Genomic DNA, 22,988 nt, shown 5'->3' on the forward strand with positions numbered 1-22,988 from the left:
TTTACGATATAACAAACTTCGACTGAGCGACAGACCAAACAACATTAAATATCCAACTTTTTACCTCCAATATAGTTAACGGATTTGCTAATGTTGCTAGCTTGGTTGCTAAATGTTGATCTAACTGCCAATTAGAGCAAAAAGGAAATAAATTGTAAGCGTTAGATAATACATATCATGAAAACAACTGAATGTCAAGCTTTTACCGTATCAAAATTGGAGTCCTCTGACAGGGGCGTTTTGCACAATCTGCAAAAATTACATTTGAACCATGAACTTTTTGACACCTATCACTGTAGGCTGTGTTTACAACAGCTACAGTACATACAGTGGGGGAAAAAAGTATTTAGTCAGCCACCAATTGTGCAAGTTCTCCCACTTAAAAGGATGAGAGGCCTGTAATTTTCATCATAGGTACATGTCACCTATGACAGACAAAATTAGAAAAATAATCCAGAAAATCACATTGTAGGATTTTTTATGAATTTATTTGCAAATTATGGTGGAAAATAAGTATTTGGTCACCTACAAACAAGCAAGATTTCTGGCTCTCACAGACCTGTAACTTCTTCTTTAAGAGGCTCCTCTGTCCTCCACTCGTTACCTGTATTAATGGCACCTGTTTGAACTTGTTATCAGTATAAAAGACACCTGTCCACAACCTCAAACAGTCACACTCCAAACTCCACTATAGCCTAGACCAAAGAGCTGTCAAAGGACACCAGAAACAAAATTGTAGACCTGCACCAGGCTGGGAAGATTGAATCTGCAATAGGTAAGCAGCTTGGTTTGAAGAAATCAACTGTGGGAGCAATTATTAGGAAATGGAAGACATACAAGACCACTGATAATCTCCCTCGATCTGGGGCTCCACGCAAGATCTCACCCCGTGGGGTCAAAATGATCACAAGAACGGTGAGCAAAAATCCCAGAACCACACGGGGGGACCTAGTGAATGACCTGCAGAGAGCTGGGACCAAAGTAACAAAGCCTACCATCAGTAACACACTACGCCGCCAGGGACTCAAATCCTGCAGTGCCAGACGTGTCCCCCTGCTTAAGCCAGTACATGTCCAGGCCCGTCTGAAGTTTGCTAGAGAGCATTTGGATGATCCAGAAGAAGATTGGGAGAATGTCATATGGTCAGATCAAACCAAAATATAACTTTTTGGTAAAAACTCAACTCGTCGTGTTTGGAGGACAAAGAATGCTGAGTTGCATCCAAAGAACACCATACCTACTGTGAAGCATGGGGGTGGAAACATCATGCTTTGGGGCTGTTTCCCTGAAAAGGGACCAGGACGACTGATCCGTGTAAAGGAAAGAATGAATGGGGCCATGTATCGTGAGATTTTGAGTGAAAACCTCCTTCCATCAGCAAGGACATTGAAGATGAAACGTGGCTGGGTCTTTCAGCATGACAATGATCCCAAACACACCGCCCGGGCAACGAAGGAGTGGCTTTTTAAGAAGCATTTCATGGTCCTGGAGTGGCCTAGCCGGTCTCTAGATCACAACCCCATAGAAAATCTTTGGAGGGAGTTGAAAGTCTGTGTTGCCCAGCAACATCACTGCTCTAGAGGAGATCTGCATGGAGGAATGGGCCAAAATACCAGCAAGTGTATGAAAACCTTGTGAAGACTTACAGAAAATATTTGATCTCTGTCATTGCCAACAAAGGGTATATAACAAAGTATTGATAAACTTTTGTTATAGACCAAATACTTATTTTCCACCATAATTTGCAAATAAATTCATTAAAAATCCTACAATGTGATTTTCTGGATTTTTTTTTCTAATTTTGTCTGTCATAGTTGACGTGTACCTATGATGAAAATCATCCTTTTAAGTGGGAGAACTTGCACAATTGGTGGCTGACTAAATACTTTTTTGCCCCACTGTAGAGGCAGTATTTAGTCAAATGTTACAATGTATGCATCAATATTAAACTAATTGGGACACTAATTTTCATTACAGATATCAAACAAAAAACATGGGTACACTTTGTTATTGTGATAACTTTCATCAACACCTTTCAATGTCTTAGCTCTGAAATGTAAATGTTTATACATATTCAGATGAACTTATTTTTCTAAAACGTGTATAGTGTGCCAAGTTATTAGTTAGCGACATGTATTTACCACCACAACATGGAGAAAGTCAAGAGAAAGCAGTGGAGTGAAGTGGACATTTTTACATGCCATGGAGGACTGCGGGGCAGGGATGGCGATCTGCCAGGCTGCCAAGGTTAGGCATCTTTTGTTTTTAGGAGATTACCACGTGTATATTAATTTTATCTACTAGTAACAGTTTTATTTTCTTATCTACCAAGGTGCACCTCGGCAGACCGTGGCGGATTGGCTGAGCCGCCGGCTGGGTAACCCATGGTTGTTGCAGTGGACCACCCACATCGCTTGAACCAGAGGATGAAAATTATCTGGTGCAGCACAGTATCTACTGCGCCAGCCATGTATCTACTGCGCAGGTATTTGGTGTTCTATGCGTTTATGTATGTAGAATGCTGGACTGACTGTTCTCAATGTGTGTGATGTAAATGTGGATGTGTATGGTGATACCAAAACAAACATTTTCATCCTGGATGGACAATTTTATATTGTAGGTTTCGGCACCTATGGGAAACAATCCCACCGCTGGGGAAAAGGTGGTGGGAAATGTTCAGGAAGAGGCACAAGAACCTGAGCATGAGGAGGCCGGACAAACTAGATAGGGGAGAGCCGAGTGTACCCCACATCTGTCGATAGACACCTTCTTTACTTCATATGAGCAGCACTTGGAAGAGAGAGAGTGGATTGAGGGAGAAACCTAGAACAAATCCATAACTGCGATGAGTCTGGGTTCCGTAGCGACCAGAGCAGGCACAAAGTGCTGGCTCCCCGGGGCGCAAAACACGTGTACCAGCAGGCTCCGGGGACCAAGGAGCACATCACAGTGCTGGCCTGCTTCAACACAGCTGGGGAGGATGTCCCCCCATTTGTCATCTACCCGGAGTGTTTCCTCAGTTGCCACTACACATTGGGAGGCCACCCCCAAGCCTTGTATGGACGGTCAAACAGTGGCTACATTGACAGAGACCTGTTCAGGAAGTGGTTTCAGCACTTCATTCAGCATGCAGTGAAAGAACGCCTACTCTTCAATGGGCGGCAGGTAGCCTAGTGGTTAGAGTGTTCGACTTGTAACCGAAAGGTTGCAAGATCGAATCCCCGAGCTGAAAAGGAAAAAATCTGTTGCTCTGCCTCTGAAAAAGGCAGTTAACCCACTGTTCCTAGTCCGTCATTGAAAGTAAGAATTTGTTCTTAACTTACTTGCCTAGTTAAATAAAGGTAAAATATATATTTTTTTAAATGGACACAAGAGCCACATGGACCCGGAGGTGCTCGCGGCAGCACTAAGGGAAGGGGTTGTGGCGGGGGCTGAGGGTCCTCCTGTTTGTCTTCCCACACACTCCAAGGTAGCTGGAGACCTCAGCCATTTTGACCAGAGTATTCCGCTACCCGTACAAGCGCTGCAAGGACATGCGCTACATGGTGGAAGGGTTTAAGTATGGCCTCTTCCCTTTTGACCCTTCAGCCATTGAAGTGTCCCATTTAGTGCCGTATCGGTCCCTACCGGGTCCCACTACCCCCTCTCCTGGAACCAGCACTGTACCGTCTATCAGCACCTCCTCCCCAGCAATCACAGGAGGACCCTCAGCCCCTGCTCCAGTCCCATTCCCTGCTCCAGCCCTAGAAGAGCACCCCCTAATAGATAGCAAAGGACCTGGGGCACATCATTACTGTCCTGAAGTTGACAAATACAGAAGACTACCTGTGGTCGCTACATGCCTCACCGGGAAAGGATACACGCGACAGAGGCAGGAGAGGGGTGAGAAGGAGAGGGCAGAGGAGAAAGAGGGTCGGGCAGCCCTCAGAACACAGGAGAGGGCTGCCATGGATGAGACCATTGATGCCACCGCCTCCGCTGGACCTCCCGCTGGAACCACTCCTGACAGCTGCCAGTGCCTCCCAGTGTGCAACACCTGTAGGAGCCGCAGGAGCCCCCAGCTACAGTAGAAGGCCATGTGCCTACTCTTCCGGCCACATCATAATCGGCCCCTCAACCCCACCAACACCAGCTCCTCCAAGCCATCATTGGCAGTTTCGTCCACCACCACCACACCACCCCACATGTCTGTCACCACCAAACCGGCCTCCTCTGGACCAACTGCCTCCTCAGTCTCCCCTGGTCACACCACCACAGCAGCCTCCTCTGGTGTCCCTGCCCCCTGCAATTTGAATACAGCCACCTCCACAGGTAAACACATTAAATTACAAAACAATTACTTGTGTGTTTTATAAAACTGCAATGTTTTAACTTTTGTTTCTTTCTTTACATATTTACAGTCCATAGCACCAGCCCACAAGGCATGTCCACCCCCTCCAAAACTTCTGCAGCTTCCTCCAGAGGTATTGATGTAAAAAAGTTGAGAATGGTTTTCATGAAACATGGTCTGTCTAACACTACTTTTTCTCTTAACCGCAGCACGGGAAAGAGAAAAGCTCCACCGGCCACCTTTGTCATGCCACCCATGGCAGAACTCTCAGGTACTTCATAATCTTTATTTTTCTCTCTCTCATTTGTACCAATTACTATTGTTGCTGTAGTACTTCTACATTTTGCAAAACCATGTTAATCAATTTGTGTTTTTTGTTGTTGTTTTTTTCCAAATAAAAGAAGACACCACCTGCTGTGCTCACTGCGGGGTGCGTGATCCACCTGCAAGCTCCCCCGCAAGAGTGTAGGTCCGAGGTGCCATGGGTGTGCTGTGACTTCTGCTAGCACTGGTTCCACTGCAGGTGTGTAGAGTGAGATCTATAGTTGGCGGTGGAGCTGGATTTTTGTGACAATATAGGGGTGGAGGTTGAGATGTAATTGTTTGTTTTGTTTGTTTTCATATGAAATTATTTATTTGAAAAAAAAAAGAAAAGAAACATGTCTAAAATATAATATATATTTATTCAACCCATTATGTGCATTTCTTCCTTTACTTTCCAAGTGCATCTTTGCAACAAACTCCAACAGTGTTTACATTGTTTATCAATGCACATGACTGAAATTAGTTGTATTTATTTAAACAAATGTATATCTACTTTTTCAAAACATAAGATTAATCTGTAAAACAAATGACGACACATTATTTGGTTACAACACTGAATATGTTGGTGAAGAAACATTTTTTAAGAGTCCACGGGAGGGCGCAACGGGCTACGCAAATGAAAAGTTGACATGCGAGAAAACAAATTACCAGAAGGCTAGCCAACTATCTAGTAAACACTTCGGATACGGGGTTGGTTTCTAATTGTTTAACAAAATGAAACAGATATCTTGTAATTTAACAAAATAGTAAGGTGGCCGATAACTGGGCACCGTATGCGGATAATACGGGACGTATTTTTTTGCTAAGCCGTTTATCAAAAAGCTGATAACATTAGTATTTCCACTGAAATGTCAAACATGCTAATTGCTGACCCGTTAGCTAACATTTTTATGACACCAATAATCACAAAACATCGATGACTTGATCACAAGATAACAGTGTTGAAGGTAATACATTTCTTAAACGCTGTTGAATATGCCGATATTACGGGGTTCCACGCTAACGTTAGTATTATTCTGAACTTAACATGAATTGGGGTAACGTTATTTAGTACCTAGTTGACGTTCCTAGCTATAACGGTACTGTAGCTATATAACGTTAGGTAGAGAACATTGAACAGAACAAGGTTGTCAATAACTAAATGTTGGCAAAAATACAGACAGAACCTTGGCTATAGTCCCTAACTATCAACTCACATTTTTGTGACTGTTTGTGATCCTCGGTCCTGTGTGTGGGAATTTAACGGCTAGCATTACCGTAGCTAGCTAACCAACTGCCTCCATAGTAACCAAAGCGATACAGAGCACTTTACAACTTGACCAAATACTACTACTTTGATGAGGTTTAACGGCGGTTGGCATCCAATAAATGTCCCATTACCGCCACCTACTAGACTGGAGTACAACTTCCTTATACTTTGCTTGAAAAAATAAACATGTAACCTACCATCTAACAATACACTCACAAAAAAATACAAAATAACACCACCCTACTCCACTATTTAAATATATTTAGTCCTACCTCAAGCCAACAACCTGAAAGGGTGGGACACCACCACTTAACACACCCTGTAACTCTTCTGATGTTATGTCTCTCACACGAAAATACCTCTGCAGCTGCCACCACAACCTACATTTTCCGCGGCTTTACGTTCCATCCCTGCAGTACAGTTCATAACCATTGCTATAAATGCAAAAAATCCAATCTAACTGAAACATATATCACTTGTTGGCCTATCCCTCTGTACTGGTACAGATCAACTACTCACACCACTCCTCTCAGGATCCCTCCCACTTGACCCATCTACTTTCTTCACTGCCTCAGCATTATGACAACTTCTACTCTACTCTAACCCTGGGAACCTCAACCTGGAGGAGGCTCCAAGATGGCAGCTTGAGCACACGTTTCCTACCGAGCTCTATATGCCAACTTTTGAAAGATAGTGAAACGTGTATTATTTTGAACTACCAAAATAACACCTCCAGGTCCATGTGGCTCGTGTCTATTTTTTTTAAATGTAATTGACCTTTTATTTAACTAGGCAAGTCAGTTAAGAACACATTCTTATTTTCAATGACTACCTGTCCCAGACCTGCTGTCTTCAACTCTCTAGCGACAGCAGGAGCGGTAGAGATACTCTGAATGATCAGCTATGAAAAGCCAACTGACGTTTACTCCTGAGGTGCTGACCTGTTGCACCCTCGACAACCACTGTGATTATTATTATTTGACCCTGCTGGTCAACATTTGAACATCTTGGCCATGTTATGTTATAATCTCCACCCGGCACAGCCAGAGGAGGACTGGCCACCCCTCATAGCCTGGTTCCTCTCTAGGTTTCTTCCTAGGTTCTGGCCTTTCTAGGGCATTTTTTCTAGCCACCGTGGTACACCTGCATTGCTTGCATTAGGCTGGGTTTCTGCACAGCACTTTGAGATATCAGCTGATGTAAGAAGAGCTTTATAAATAAAATTGATTTATGGCTACCTCCTCAGCTAGCAATGCTCAGGCATTATCCAATGTCGTTACACAGGAGGCAAATGCTTTGATTGACAACTGCCCCAACTATACTGGTCTGACAGACTCCATGACACTAACCGTGTAAGACAAGGATTTTCCTTCTTTGCTTATAACCCCAAGCTAACCTCCAGCTTCCAAGAAAGGCATGTTTGAACTGGGCCCAGATGCGGCTGCCAATAAGGATGTTGTCGCCACTCTTTCCAGGCTCATCAATGCAAGGTCCAATGCCATAGAGAAAATGTTTGGCGACAACGCAATGAAAATCGAGGGCTTAAAAAAAACAGTTGACTTTGCATGCATACAAATCAAGGATGTTAAGAAGAAGGTCGTCCACATTGAAAAGCATGTCAAAAAGGAGGAGGGAAAGATAGACTTGCCAAAGAAGAATCATAGAACTTGAAAGATACTCCAGACGGTGGAATCTGAAACTGTATGGAGTTCCCGAGGCAGATGGGGAGAATGTGCAGCAAGAGACCATCAAAGTCTGCCAAGCTATCCTACCTGTGGAGAAGGCTAAGCTAGCAGCATGTTGTCGACACTGTACATCACCTCGGCATGAGAAGGAAGGGTGACTCCAAGCCCAGAGATGTCATTCTCCAGTTCATATCATGGATCTATAGGGATACCATTTGGAAAGCAGCCAAGAAATCTACTTTCCTACGTAATAACAATCTGCGGTTTGCTGACGACCTCTTGAAAGCAAACAGAGAAAGGAGAGAGAAACCGTGGCCAGCTGTGGAAAAAGCACAAAAAGAAGAGAAAGCGGCTTACTTCATCGGAGGGCTCGCTTTCATCAACGTATCCTGAATCAACCTTCTTCATTGAGGACTGTCATAGGCTGTGCCTGGTGGTCAACATAGGCTACCTAGATACAGTGGGGCAAAAAAATATTTAGTCAGCCACCAATTGTGCATGTTCTCCCACTTAAAAAGATGAGAGGCCTGTAATTTTCATCATAGGTACACTTCAACTATGACAGACAAAATGAGAAGGAAAAGAAATCCAGAAAATCACATTGTAGGATTTTTATGAATTTATTTGCAAATTATGGTGGAAAATAAGTATTTGTATCACTGTTCAGTGATTTTGTTCATTAAAACATGACAAACACGTACCACGCTGCATATTGGTCCGATCTCTCATACTCCTCGTCAGAGGAGGACGAATCCCGTTACAGAATCACCCTCCACCAAAGGACCAAGCAGCATGGTAAGGTGGACTCCTGGACATGGGAGAACGTTCTGGACGGCAAGGGAGTCTACACATGGGAGGAGGTTCTGGTGGGAAGGGATCACCTTCCATGGGAACAGGTGGAGGCAGCTAGGAGAGCAGAGGCAGCTGGAGAAAGGAACCAGCGGTATGTGGGAACACGGCTGGCAAGGAAGCCCAAGAGGCAGCCCCCCCCCAAAAAAAAAATTGGCGGGGCACACGGTGAGTGTGGCAGAGTCAGGAAGCAGACCTGAGCCGTGCTTACCGTTGAGAGCATGGGACTGGTCAGGCCCCGTGCTATGGGGTGATGCTCACAGTGTCGAGGCGGAGCATTCACAGGCCAGTGTGCTCGGTGCCAGCGTCCCGCATTTGCCGGGTGGAAGCTGGCATCCAGCCAGAAGGGGTGGGGCCAGCTCTGCGCTCGAGACCACCAGTGCGCCTCCACGGCCCAGTGTATCAGGTGCCTCGGCCAAGGAAGAGGCCTCCTGGATGTCCTCCCAGCCCAGTAAGTCCTGTGCCTGCTCCCAGAGCCAGGTCTCCTGTGTGTCTCCCCAGCCCGGTCTCCTGTGTGCCTCCTGTGCCTCCCTCCTGTCCGGAGCTGCCAGAGTCTCCTTCCTGTCCGGAGCTGCCAGAGTCTCCCTCTTGTCCGGGGGCCCGCTACAAGGGTCCCCAGTCCGGGGTCGGCGGCGAGGGTCCCCGCTCTAGAGGCGCCACCTAAGTGGGCCAAGCCAGAGGTGGAGCGGGGTCTTCGTCCCTCGCCAGAGCTGCCACCGCGGAGAAATGCCCACCCAGACCCTCCCCTATAGGTTCAGGTTTTGCGGCCGGAGTCCGCACCTTTGGGGGAGGTACTGTCACGCCCTGACCGTAGAGAGCGTTTTATGTCTCTATTTTGGTTTGGTTAGGGTGTGATTTGGGTGGGCAGTCTGTTCTATGTTCTATGATTTTCTATTTCTATGTGTTTGGCCGGGTGTGGTTCTCAATCAGAGGCAGCTGTCTATCGTTGTCTCTGATTGAGAACCATACTTAGGTACCCTTTTCCCCCACCTGTTTTGTGGGAAGTTAACTTTGACTTTGTTCAGGGCACATAGCCCAAAGCTTCACGGTTTTGTTCTTTGTTTTGTCGGCATCATTTTTAATAAAGAGAAAATGTACGCTTACCATGCTGCACCTTGGTCCAGTCCTTCAGTCAGCCGTGACACTATATTAAAACATGAGTTGGTCAAGATGGAGATACACATTTTAATTACACACTTTTGGAACAAAGCTATAAATGACAATTCATACAGTAATAACTGGGAGCTTTTTAAAAGCTGTTCAAAAGCATCTCAGAGAAGGACAAATCTGTTCTGTTTGAGCTACAAAAAAAGTTGGATGATATGTATAAACTGAAAGCAGAGGGAGCCGTGGTCAGATCTAGGAAGAAGTGGCTAGAGGTGGGTGAACAAAATTCTACTTATTTTTTTCAGGTTAGAAAAATACCACTCTAAAAACAATACAATTCAACAATTAAATAATGGTCTCATCACAGATTATCCCAAATTAATCTCTAACGTTAGTTGCAATTTCTACAGGAATTTATATAGTTCTAAGTATTGTGAGATTTCCGCAACTCTTTTTTTTTTGACTCCCTGGGGGGTGTGAAATCAATTGGGAGGCTGAGAGGGAACAGTGTGATGACGCTGTTATAGTTGGAGATCATTTATTCTATTGAACACCTTAAAAATAATACGTCTCCTGGTACTGATCTGAGTTTTACGAAACTTTTTCTCAACAGTTAGCCCCATTCCTGTTGGAGGTATTTTCTGAAAGCATTGCAAACAATGCTCTCCCTCCCAGTTTGACTCAAGGTCTGATTACATTAATACCTAAGCCCAAGAAAGACCACCTGTTCCCATACTTCTACTCAATAATTGCCGTCCAATCTGTCTGCTCAATAATGACTACAAAATATTGGCCTCTATATTTGCAAGAAGAATGAAGGCAGTATTGGACTCAATTATAGAAGAGACCCAATCTGGCTTCATGAGGAATAGACATATACAGTTGAAGTCAGAAGTTTACATACACTTAGGTTGGAGTCATTAAAACTTGTTTTTCAACTTGTTAACAAACTATAGTTTTGGCAAGTCAGTTAGGACATCTACTTTGTGCATGAAACATGTCATTTTTCCAACAATTGTTTACAGACGGATTATTTCACTTATAATTCACTGTATCACAATTCCAGTGGGTCAGAAGTTTACATACACTAAGTTGAATGTACCTTTAAACAGCTAGGAAAATTCCATAAAATGATGTCATAGCTTTAGAAGCTTTTGATAGGCTAATTGACATCATTTGAGTCAATTGGAGGTGTACCTGTGGATGTATTTCAAGGCATACCTTCAAACTCAGTGCCTCTTTGCTTGGCATCATGGGAAAATAAAAAGAAATCAGCCAAGACCTCAGAAAAATAATTGTAGACCTCCACAAGTCTGGTTCATCCTTGGGAGCAATTTCCAAACGCCTGAAGGTACCACGTTCATCTGTACAAACAATAGTACGCAAGTATAAACACCATGGGACCACGCAGCCGTCATACCGCTCAGGAAGGAGATGCGTTCTGTCTCCTAGAGATGAATGTACTTTGGTGCGAAAAGTGCAAATCAATCCCAGAACAACAGCAAAGGACCCTGTGAAGATGCTGTAGAAAACAGGTTCAAAATATCTATATCCACAGTAAAATGAGTCCTATATCGACATAACCTGAAATGCCACTCAGCAAGGAAGAAGCTACTGCTCCAGACTACGGTTTGCAACTGCACATGGGGGGGGACAAAGATCGTACTTTTTGGAGGAATGTCCTCTGGTCTGATGAAACAAAAATAGATCTGTTTGGCCATAATGACCATCGTTATGTTTGGAGGAAAAGGGGGAGGCTAGCAAGCCGAAGAACACCATCCCAACCGTGAAGCACAGGGGTGGCAGCATCATGTTGTGGGGGTGCTTTGCTGCAGGAGGGACTGGTGCATTTCACAAAATAAATGGTATCATGGGGAAGGAAAGTTATGTGGCTATATTGAAGCAACATCTCAAGACATCAGTCAGGAAGTTAAAGCTTGGTCGCAAATGGGTCTTCCAAATGGACAATGACTCCAAGCATTCTTCCAAAGTTGTGGCAAAATATATTAAGGACAACAAGTCAAGGTATTGGAGAGGCCATCACAAAGCCCTGACCTCAATCCTATATAAAATGTGTGGACAGAACTGAAAAAGTGTGTGCGAGCAAGGAGGCCTACAAGCCTGACTCGGTTACACCAGCTCTGTCAGGAGGAATGGGTCAAAATTCACCCAACTTATTGTGGGATGCTTGTGGAAGGCTACCCGAAACGTTTGACCCAAGTTAAACCATTTAAAGGCAATGCCAACAAATACTAATTGAGTGTGGTAAACTTCTAACCCACTGGGAATGTGATGAAAGAAAGAAATAATTCTCTCTACTATTATTCTGACATTTCACATTCTTAAAATAAAGTGGTGATCCTAACTGACCTAAGACTGCGATTTCTTGCTTCAAATATTTTTATTAAACACACACAAGAATGGTGTATAGGTATACATGACAGGTATACACTTCTTATCTAAACATAAAAGAGCATACAGGAACAACAAGACCCAGAGTTCTGGGTGCAGAACAAATAATACAGAACACGACATACAAAACAAGGACACGTAGAAAGAAAGAGGGAAGATGTCCCCCTATTTTTTCTGAGGAGACAGGTCAGTGTATGTAGAAAGAACACGTTTAACCAGGCAAAGTCTGGCTTCTACTTCATCGCCCTGGACCACTACACCAACGAGGCAGAGGAAGCTGAGTTTGGACCTGTGAGTCACCAACTCATCTTATGATGACACAGCACATATGTACAGTATCACTCCACCTTCCTCAAACACCAGTGCCCTATTTATGTTTACCTTTTTAACCAATGTTTATGGATTATACAAGGATTTTAGATTGGGACTTTGACTCCATACTAAATTTAATTCCATCTCCTGTATTGCCCTCTATAGATTATGCTGGTGCCGCACTGTAAGAAACTGGAGATCCTCATTGGATCTGAGGGATGTGACGTGGCCATAAACAGTGCCTGGGACACCTTCCAGCGCTACCGCTGTCTGGAGAATTAAGACTAAGTGCAGGCCACTTCACTCCCAACAGTTATGTAAGCTTAAACATACTTGTATATAAGCTTGTCCGGTAAACCGTTTACCGGGGTATTTGGAAACAGCTACAGGATGGTTTTTCAATACCATTGAAACTATTTCTTTGTAGTTTTTCCAATTTTTTAAAAATATTTGTAGCTACTTTAAGTAAAAACCTGCAGTGAACTTGTGCAATTCTTTAGGAGATAAAACTGACCGCGTTCTTCATTTCACCCCTCACATTATTTTACATTATGAAGCTTACAGTAGTTCCCCAGAACAGTTGAGCCAGTCACGTGTTTATTTGTAAATACAGTGACCTCAAAAAATATTTGGACAAATGACAAATGTTTTGTTGTTTTGGCTCTCTACTCCAGCACTTTGGATTTGAAATTATTTTAATTTTATTTTATTTAACCTATATTTAACCAAGTAGGCTAGTTGAGAACAAGTTCTCATTTGCAACTGCGACCTGGCCAAGATAAAGCAAAGCATTTTGACACAACACAGAGTTACACATGGAATAAACAAACATTCAATCAATAATACAGTAGAAAATCTATATACAGCATGTGCAAATGAAGTAGGATAAGAGGGGTAAGGCAATAAATAGGCCATGGTGGAGAAGTAATTACAATATAGCAATTAAACACTGGAATGGTAGGGTGTGCAGAAGATGAATGTGCAAGTAGAGATACTGGGGTGCAAAGGAGCAAGTTAAATAAATAAATACAGTATGGGGATGAGGTAGATTGGATGGGCTATTTACAGATGAGCTATGTACATGTGCAGTGATCTGTGAGCTGCTCTGACAGCTGGTGCTTAAAGCTAGTAAAGGGGGTAAGAGTCCCCAGCTTCAGAGATTTTTGCAGTTCGTTACAATGACTGTTAGGTTAAAGTGCAGACTGTCCCCTTTAATTTGAAGGTATTTTCACCGTATTGTACATAGTCCCCCCATTTTAGGGGACCAAAAGTATTGGGATTTCACTTATGTGTATTAAAGAGGTCAAAAGTTTAGTGTTTGGTCCCATATTCTTAGCACGCAATGATAACATCAAGCTTGTGACTCTACAAACTTGTTGGATGCATTTGGTTTTGGTTTTGGTTGTGTTTCACATTATTTTGTGCCAAATAGAATTGAATGGTCAATTATGTAATTGTGTCATCTTGGAGTCACTTTTATTGTAAAAAAGAATGTGGATGCTACCATGATTACGGACAGTCATGAATGAATTGTGAATAATGATAAGTGATACAGACGCACAAATATCATACCCCCAAAATGCTAACCTCCACTGTTATTTTAATGGTGAGTGGTTAGCATAACTTGAAGGTATGATATTTCTGCGTCTAACTTTCTCACTCATTAATGTATTTTCCTTCACAGAAAATACTGCCAAATTCTCTAAAAAGACTTGAGCCTGTGAGGACTTGCTTCCATTCAGCCACAAGGGCATTAGTGAGGTCGGGCACTGATGTTGGGCGATTAGGCCTGGCTCACAGTCAGCATTCCAATTAATTGCAAATGTGTTTTATGGGGTTGAGGTCAGGGTTCTGTGCAGGCCAGTCAAGTTCTTCCACATAGATCTCGACAAACCATTTTAGTATGGAGGGGGCATTGTCATACTAAAACAGGAAATGGCCTTCTCCAAACTGTTGCCACACCCCTTCAAATGAGTGGATTCGGATATTTCTGCCACATCCATTGCTAACAGGTGTATAAAATTGAGCACACAACCATGCAGTCTCCATAGACAAACATTGGCAGAAGAAGAGCTTACTGAAGAGCTCACTGTCATAGGAGGCCACCTTTCCAACAAGTCAGTTCAAATTTCTGCCCTGGTCAACTGTAAGCACTGTTATTGTGAAGTGGAAACATCTAGAAGCAACAACGACAACAATGGCTCCGCCACGAAGTGGTAGGCCACACAAGCTCACAGAACGGGACCGCCAAGTGCTGAAGCACATAGTGTGTAAAAATCGTCTGTCCTCCCTACCGAGTTCCAAACTTCTGCTGGAAGCAACGTCAGCACAAGAACTGTTTGTTGGGAGCTTCCTGAAATGGGTTTCCATGGCCGAGCAGCCGCACACAAGCCTACGATCACCATTCGCATTGCCAAGCATCGGCTAGAGTAGTGTAAAGCTTGCTACCATTGGACTGTGGAGCAGTGGAAACATGTTCTCTGGAGTGATGAATCACGCTTCACCATCTGGCAGTCCGATGGACGAATCTGGGTTGGCGTATGCCAGGAGAACGCTACATGCCCAAATGCATAGTGCCAACTGTAAAGTTTGGTGGAGGAGGGATGATGGTCTGGGGCTTTTTTTTCATGGTGCGTAGCTAGGCCCCTTAGTTCAAGTGAAGGAAAATCTTAATGCTACAGCATACAATGAAATTTTAGACGATTATGTGCTTCCTACTTTGTGGCTAGAGTTTGGGGAAGGCTCTTTCCTGTTTCAGCATGACAATGCCCCCATGCACAAAGCGAGATCCATTCTGAAATGGTTTGTCGATTGGTGTCGAAGAACATCACTGGTCTGCACAGAACCCTGACCTGAACCCCATCGAACACCTTTGGGATGAATTGGAACACCGACTTCGAGCCAGGCTTAATCGCCCAACCTCACTAATGAGCTTGTGGCTGAATGAAATCAAGTCCCCGCAGTAATATTCTAACATCTATTGGAAAGCCTTTTTTGAAAATTATGTCACAGGTGAAAATGTATTGGTCGCGGGTTGCAGGATTTTGGGCTACTTCTAAATTGCCCCATGGCCCCAAACAGTCCTGTCAGGTGCAGAACACTAAACAGAAAACAACTACCCACAAAACATAGGTGGGAAAAAGCTACCTAAGTATGGTTCCCAATCAGAGACAACGATAGTCAGTTGTCCCTGATTGAGAACCATACCCGGCCAAAACAAAGAAATACAAAACATAGAAACAAGAACATAGAATGGCCACCCCAAATCACACCCTGACCAAACCAAAATAGAGACATAAAAAGCTCTCTAAGGTCAGGGCGTGACAATAACACTATCCATAAGTTAAATGTTGATGGTGTTATTACACATGACCAAAAATGTATAGTAAATACTGCAGCAATTTTTACAGAAAATTGTATAACTCTACGTACTGTCAGGAATCCACAGATATGTTTTTTGATTCACTGAATAATGTTCACTCTATCAGTGATACAGAATCTAAGTGTGATTAACCCATCAAAGTTGAGATTATAGAGTCTATCAAACATCTAAAGAACAATAAATCACCAGGTGTGGATGGAATTACATCAGAATTGTATAAATTATTTTCTGAACAAGTAGCTCCTTTCCTATTTTAAGTCTTTTTAGAGAGTATTAAAAATAATGAGTCAGGGGTTAATAACACTGATACCTAAGCCTAAAAAGAAGTGCTGATCATCGATAACTGGCGTCCAATGTGTCTTCTTAATAATGACTATAAGATATTAGCCTTACTACTTGCAAAAAGAATTAAAGAAATCATGGATGCAATCATTGATGAAACACAGTCTGGATCTATGAGGAACAGACATATTTCTAACAATATCAGACTAGTATTAGACATACTTGACTACTCAGACCTAATAACTGAGGATAGCTTCATATTATTTTTACATTTTATAAAGCATTCGACACAGTAGAGTATCAGTTCCTCTTCCACTCCCTTGAGAGACTTGGCTTTGGGGATTTATTTCTGTAAGGCTATTAAGACTCTCTATAAATCAAATCAAATCAAATGTATTTATATAGCCCTTCGTACATCAGCTGATATCTCAAAGTGCTGTACAGAAACCCAGCCTAAAACCCCAAACAGCAAGCAATGCAGGTGTAGAAGCACGGTGGCTAGGAAAAACTCCCTAGAAAGGCCAAAACCTTGGAAGAAACCTAGAGAGGAACCAGGCTACGAGGGGTGGCCAGTCCTCTTCTGGCTGTGCCAGGTGGAGATTATAACAGAACATGGCCAAGATGTTCAAATGTTGACCAGCAGGGTCAAATAATAATAATCACAGTGGTTGTCGAGGGTGCAACAGGTCAGCACCTCAGGAGTAAATGTCAGTTGGCTTTTCATAGCCGATCATTCAGAGTATCTCTACCGCTCCTGCTGTCTCTAGAGAGTTGAAAACAGCAGGTCTGGGACAGGTAGCATGTCCCTTGAACAGGTCAGGGTTCCATAGCCGCAGGCAGAACAGTTGAAACTGGAGCAGCAGCACGGCCAGGTGGACTGGGGACTGCAAGGAGTCATCAGGCCAGGTAGTCCTGAGGCATGGTCATAGGGCTCAGGTCCTCCAAGAGAGAGAGAAAGAAAGAATTAGAGAGATCATACTTAAATTCACACAGGACACCGGATAAGACAGGAGAAATACTCCAGATATAACAGACTGACCTTAGCCCCCTGACACAAACTACTGCAGCATAAATACTGGAGGCTGAGACAGGAGGGGTCGGGAGACACTGTGGCCCCGTCCGATGATACCCCCGGACAGGGCCAAACAGGCAGGATATAACCCCACCCATTTTGCCAAAGCAGCCCCCCCTCCCTAGAGGGATATCTTCAATCACCAACGTACCATCCTGAGACAAGCCCGAGTATAGCCCACAAAGCCACGGCACAACCCAAGGGGGGGCACCAACCCAGACAGGAAGATCATGTCAGTGACTCAACCCACTCAAGTGACTTGTGTTCCCACATCTACTTCCTGTATTGATTTGTTGTTAATAAAAAAGAATTTAAAAAATAAGGGGGAACATTTTTTTTTTTAAGTGCTATTTGATGTGTATATTTTTTGACACAAAAAGACCCAACCGGCATTCCGTAGTTCAAAGTCATTAGCCCCGTTCTACTTTTGAGCATGAATATGGCAGAGGCGTCTTTAGAACGTTGACAACAATGGCAATCTCGCGACAATAGTGACGGAGGTGCAACCCACAGAGTTTGGTCAGAGATACTCAGAGTCGGTACTTTTGAGGAGTTGGGAAACTCCTTTGGAATCATATTAATGTACCTTGCTCATGATAGGACAAGGAGTGCTGTCCTTCAAATAGTGAATGGGAGTCAAACTGGGTGCCAGATCAAAAACCCAATATTAGCATTAATTTCGTCAACAAGAACTACAACATTACACATTTTCCGAGATGTGAGATAATTAACTCGTTCTCTTGTAATACCGTATTGCTTTGGAATTGTGACCTTATGTACTTTCGAGGAAAATAGGCAGGTTTCTCGACTCATACCCTGACTTTGAGAAGGGATTGCATGACGATTAGTTTAGCAACTACGTGACAAAACATGACAACGTGAACGCGATTGGTCTACAGTCTGCTAGATAGACCGTTATATGTTCCTCCATTCATTGTCCAATGGGATTCCTATTTGTATTCTCTCTGGTTTGGTGTACACTTTTCGTCAATGTTTGGCGTCTCGTTTCCATAACAACAGAAGATACCAACAGGAAGTACAGAGGTATGTATGTCGTCGATTTCTTCATTTGTAATCTAGCTACAAAAAACTAAATTGCAGTTCTTGCCTCTGATATGAATAACGTTATATTATTTTGAAACTATGTCATTTGTAATGGTTTTCATCAGTTGTATAGTAACGTTGTTGACCCTGGCCTTAGCTGCTGCTGATTTCTTGCTAGCTTTTGATCATAACCAAACCCAAACGGAATCTGCGGGGATTTATTATATTTTCTGCGGCGATTTCTGCTGAAATTCTGCGGAAAGCTTTTTTGCCTCTAAGGTAGAAACATTATTTTGTAACATGGCTTATGTAAATAAATGCTTAGATGACAATAAACCTACGGTTATCTTTCTACTAAAGCTCATTCAAAAATAACCTCTACACAATCTCAACCTTTACGGTATATGATCCTTTTATCGTAAGTATGATACATAAAGTGCGAAGGCATATAAATAAATACAAATGATACATTGACGAATCCATCTATAAATACATTAACGCCAAATAGTTTAGGTGAACCATTCTGTCTTTGTTCCATTCACCATATAACTATTGATTAATTATCAAATTGCTTCAATCCAAAACACAGAAAGAGTGGTAGAGTTGGTGGGTGTGACTGACATTCTTTTTGGTGCTCAATACTTTGCAATCAACAACATTGTCATTTTTCTCTATGAGGCTCCTTCTATGCTGACTAAGTAGCATCTTGAAAAAAGTATTTCTACATCCACTGGGGTAGTGAGGAGGCACAGATGCATCGCCGCAATGTGAGCTAAGGCTGTCTTGTCCTCCCTAGCTGCCCACCAGTCCACTGCACTGACTTCCATAGCATCTGCCTTGTCGATGCCCATGTATCTGTGCAACTCCTCTGCAGACACCTGGCTCAGAGCAGGGATGGCATGGACAGTCCTTAATGTCCTTTCTTGCGCCTACCCCCTGGGCTGGATCTAGAACAGTTAGTGACAGTAACTTGAACAGGTGAATGCAGGGGTGCTTCTCCGGCACGGTCTGCAGCTTGATTGAGCCTGCTGCCATTGGAACAACTCGGTGCAGGAGAGCCTGTCTTCCTCTGGAAGCTGCCACAGCAGCTCAGTTGTATGAGGGTGCCATTTGTCAGCCCCAGCTGTTCTGCCATACTCAAACTGCATTTGCAGGTCCTCCAGGTTGCTGGCGATGTTGTGGGCTATTGGCACAGAGGTCTCCTCCAAGCTTTATCTCCACACTATGCTCCACAATGAACACTGCCTGGGCCTTCAGCTAGGCCTCGTGTTCCCTCAGCAGCTCACAAAGGTTCTGGACATACTTCACTGTTTTTGATAAGGTCGTAGTGAAGTCGGTGAGCACATCCATGTACTCGCAGGAGAATGGCCATTTTCCAGCATGAATTATCTCTGCTCCAGATGACGCTGGGGTGCCCAACACCTTTTCCACCAAAGCACACAGCCTGTTCACATCCTGAAAAACCTCTGGAAAAACCTCCAGCACCAGGCTCAGGAGATGGGAAAAGCAGGTGACGTGTCCAGAGTTGGGGAAGAGGCCCTTCAAGATGCTAGTGAAAGCCTTCTTCATGTAGCTAACTGAGTCGCTTACAAAAGCCCACACATTGTTAAAGTCAACCCCCATGTTATTGATACAGGAAAGCTTGGGACACCGTGGTAAATTTGACTTCATCCAAGAAAGCCAGTTCTGCTTCAACAGGTCATTCACCCACTGGTTTAAATAGAATGGCAAGGTATCGGTCATCTCATCAAGGATGACATACAGTAAAGATCCTTTCCCTCTACAGCGTCTTTGATATCCTGCTAAAATTGTGGATAGAGCTCTGGCAAGTACTCTGTACGCAGATGGGATGGCGCTGGGATATACCCTCCCTGCTTGCAGTGTTTCTTCAGAAATGTGGAGAACTTGGGCCCCTTTTCAAGAGCTATATATCTGCTTTGATTAATGTTCTTGAGAAGTCCACGATGAACTCCTCTCAGCTGTGAAGGGTGTCTTTGCCAGACACTAGACCAGGGTCTGTGTTCTTGTTTGGACTGAAACATTTTTAGAAAATAAAGAACAATAGCAGGCCTATGGTGGATCTCAAGCTTTGAATCTAAGCACACTCTCCTGAAATGACACAAACACAGCCCATAAACCTCACACAGACACAGCCCATAAACCTGACAGTATGTCTCTCACACAAATACATTTTCAAACAATGATAGTTAACATATTTTCGGGATTTTTTGTTGTTGTTATTTACTTGCTGTTTTTGAGATTCCTAACTTGATAGCCAAAGTGACATGATGGAGCTTACTTGTTAGCTTGCTAACATTACTTCAGCTAAGTTAGCTAGCTAGCCAAAATGAAACGGTGGAGCTGGAGTGACAACATGGGGAAGCTTGCCAGGCTAACGTTAGCTATAGCTAACTTGCCACTATGTAGATAGACAAAAATGTAACTTTCAAGAACCGATATTAGCTAACTAGAACAAACCTATTAGATAATATATCTGTAGCTAGCTAAAGCATCAGAATGTTTACCTGGTCCACGGAACTAGCCCTCCTATTTTTGTTTCAGAGTGACCTCGGGTGCTCCACCACAGTTTAATGCCGATTGGATGCTGACAGATTTTGCAGTTTACAGTTTAGCTGGAAACGCCCTGGCTGTTATTCTGGTCGCCAAGTGTTTACTCCTCAGCTCTCCTGCTGTAAATCTGGGCATTTTTTGTTAGTTCTCTCATCAGACAGCTGTCATTCATTCCCTTAGCTGTCTGCACCTCTCACTCACACAGGGGAAGGGCTACACCTTTAGATTATTGAAATACATAAATGAAAACAGAGGAAAAACTTAAGTTCAACAACGAGTCAATTTTATTTAACTTTTATATCATCAGCTTATTTTTAGCTTTAGATATGCATTCTATTTGGAATTCGGCAGATTTTCGTAGGGAATTCTGCGTGCGCGGATTCCATGCGGGTGTAATTATAATCATAACTCTCAGTTCCATTACATTACAATTGTACGGGAAGATTTTTGTTAAGAGCCACAACACTTTTGGAAGCATAGGGATCTTATCTTTCATATCGGCAATATTTTTTTTTCTAAAAACAAAAGGTTAAATTTATACACAACGTTTTAGGGTTAGGGTCCCACAAAGCGATATTTCCATGTTACCACGCTTGTTTAAGGAAAACCGTCAGAAGACAGAATAAAACTACCTGTGCTAATTGGCTATCTGTGTTTCCGAACACCTAGGTGTAAACAGAAGACATGCCACAAACGTCTTGTCACTGAAAAATACTGTTGTTGGCTGCAACTATGTTACAACCGGTTTAAACAGTGTCCAGTAAGTGTGTATTTTTCATTTAAGTTATTTTGATGTCATATGAAAGTAGAGGGATTTATGTTTCTAGAACCGTACAGCAATTGAGCATCAATTCACGTTTAGATATAGTATTTGGCTGTTTTGGCTTCTAAAGCAAATTCGCCATTTAAACAGAACAGGTAAGGTCCTTGGACTAAGGAGTAACATTAGGCTTCTTTATTCCAATATTAGGCGAATTGCTTGCTAACAAACTGTTTAAATAAATCCATGTCCAGTCAGGATTGATACATTTGAGATGTCAGTATGAAATAGCTAGTATAAAAACTTGTGTGAATTCTTGGCCTTGTATGATACATTAGTGATAATGGGGGGAAATTGTCGAAGCAGGGTTTAATACATTTAACTATTGATTAGAGCCTGTAAGTAAGCATTTCACCTGTTGTATTCGGCGCACGTGACAAACTTTGATTTGATTTGAACTAGCTCTCAAACTCTAGGCAGCATTCTGCCTTCTCTCTGCAGTTTTCACCCATTAGCTTCGCCCACGACTACCTCATGTGAACTACAATGCCGACGGTCTGTTAATGTTTAGAAACGTCAATAATCATCACTTGCAATACGGCTTTCGAAACATATGGCCCTTATCTTTTTATTTATTTAATTTAACCTTTGTTTAACTAGGCAAGTTAGTTAAGAACATATTCTTATTTATACAATGACGGCCTACCAAAAGGCCTCCTGCGGGGCCTGGAGCTGGGATTAAAAATAAAAAGTAAAATATAGGACAAAAAAACACATCATGACAAGAGAGACAACACAACACTACATAAAGAGAGACCTAAGACAACAGCATAGCAAGACAGCAACACATGACAACACAGCATGGTAACAACACAACATGGTAGCAGCACAAAACACGGTACAAACATTATTGGGCACCATCACGCAAAGCTGCCACAACTGTCAGTAAGAGTGTCCATGATTGAGTCTTTGAATGAAGAGATTTAGATAAAACTGTCCATCTTTGAGTGTTTGTTGCAGCTCGTTCCAGTCGCTGGCTGCAGCGAACTGAAAAGACGAGCGACCCAGGGATGTGTGTGCTTTGGGGACCTTGAACAGAATGTGACTGGCAGAACGGGTGTTGTATGTGGAGGATGATGGCTGCAGTAGATATCTCAGATAGGGGGGAGTGAGGCCTAAGAGGGTTTTATAAATAAGCATCTTTCATTAGAAAGAAAGAATCCTTCAAATAAACAAGATACTTCCTGAGTTATGCTTTCACACAGGTGTTCAGAGCATGCTAGTGTTACGATTAATGAGTGAAGAGGTGTGGAGTCAGGCGCAGAGAGCAAAAGGATGTGGGAAAAACACGCTTTAATGTCAAGGAAAAATAACATGGACAAAAGTAGGAAAACAAATGAACAGAAATAATAAAGGACAGCGCGAAACCCGAAAATGCAAACAAAATACACTAACACAAAACAGATGAACAAGCCCACACGAAACAGAAGCGGGCTGAACAAACTTATATAACCCCACCCTAACAACCAAACAAGAAACAGGTGATACCAATCAGACAAAACCAAAGGAACACAGAACAAAGGATCGGTGATAGCTAGTAGATCGGTGA

General features: G+C 43.0%; 2 protein-coding genes across 12 annotated transcripts in view; one reads left to right on the forward strand and one right to left on the reverse strand.

Annotated features, from left to right (window-relative positions):
• cntrl (centriolin) overlaps window positions 1-5,981 on the reverse strand; it is a 226,409-nt gene extending 220,428 nt beyond the window's left edge. For 6 of the 10 annotated variants that reach the window (XM_035786378.2, XM_035786376.2, XM_052462627.1 and 3 more), the window contains exon 1: window positions 5,851-5,979. The gene's annotated coding sequence lies outside the window, so the exon portion shown is untranslated. Of the gene's footprint in view, window positions 1-5,850 lie in introns of all 10 variants that reach the window. The other 4 variants (XM_052462629.1, XM_052462630.1, XM_035786379.2 and 1 more) reach the window with 2 other exon arrangements.
• An 11,472-nt stretch (window positions 5,982-17,453) lies between these two features.
• Window positions 17,454-22,988, forward strand: part of cfap77 (cilia and flagella associated protein 77) — a 77,005-nt gene continuing 71,470 nt past the window's right edge. The window contains exon 1 of one of the 2 annotated variants that reach the window (XM_035786380.2): window positions 17,454-18,048. In XM_035786380.2, the coding sequence (XP_035642273.1) occupies window positions 17,946-18,048 (103 nt within the window). In that variant the 5' untranslated portion in view covers window positions 17,454-17,945. Of the gene's footprint in view, window positions 18,049-21,286; window positions 21,380-22,988 lie in introns of those variants that run through there. The other variant, XM_035786381.2, reaches the window with a different exon arrangement.

Source organism: Oncorhynchus keta, chromosome 14, assembly GCF_023373465.1.
Source record: "Oncorhynchus keta strain PuntledgeMale-10-30-2019 chromosome 14, Oket_V2, whole genome shotgun sequence".
Classification (NCBI taxonomy): domain Eukaryota; kingdom Metazoa; phylum Chordata; class Actinopteri; order Salmoniformes; family Salmonidae; genus Oncorhynchus; species Oncorhynchus keta.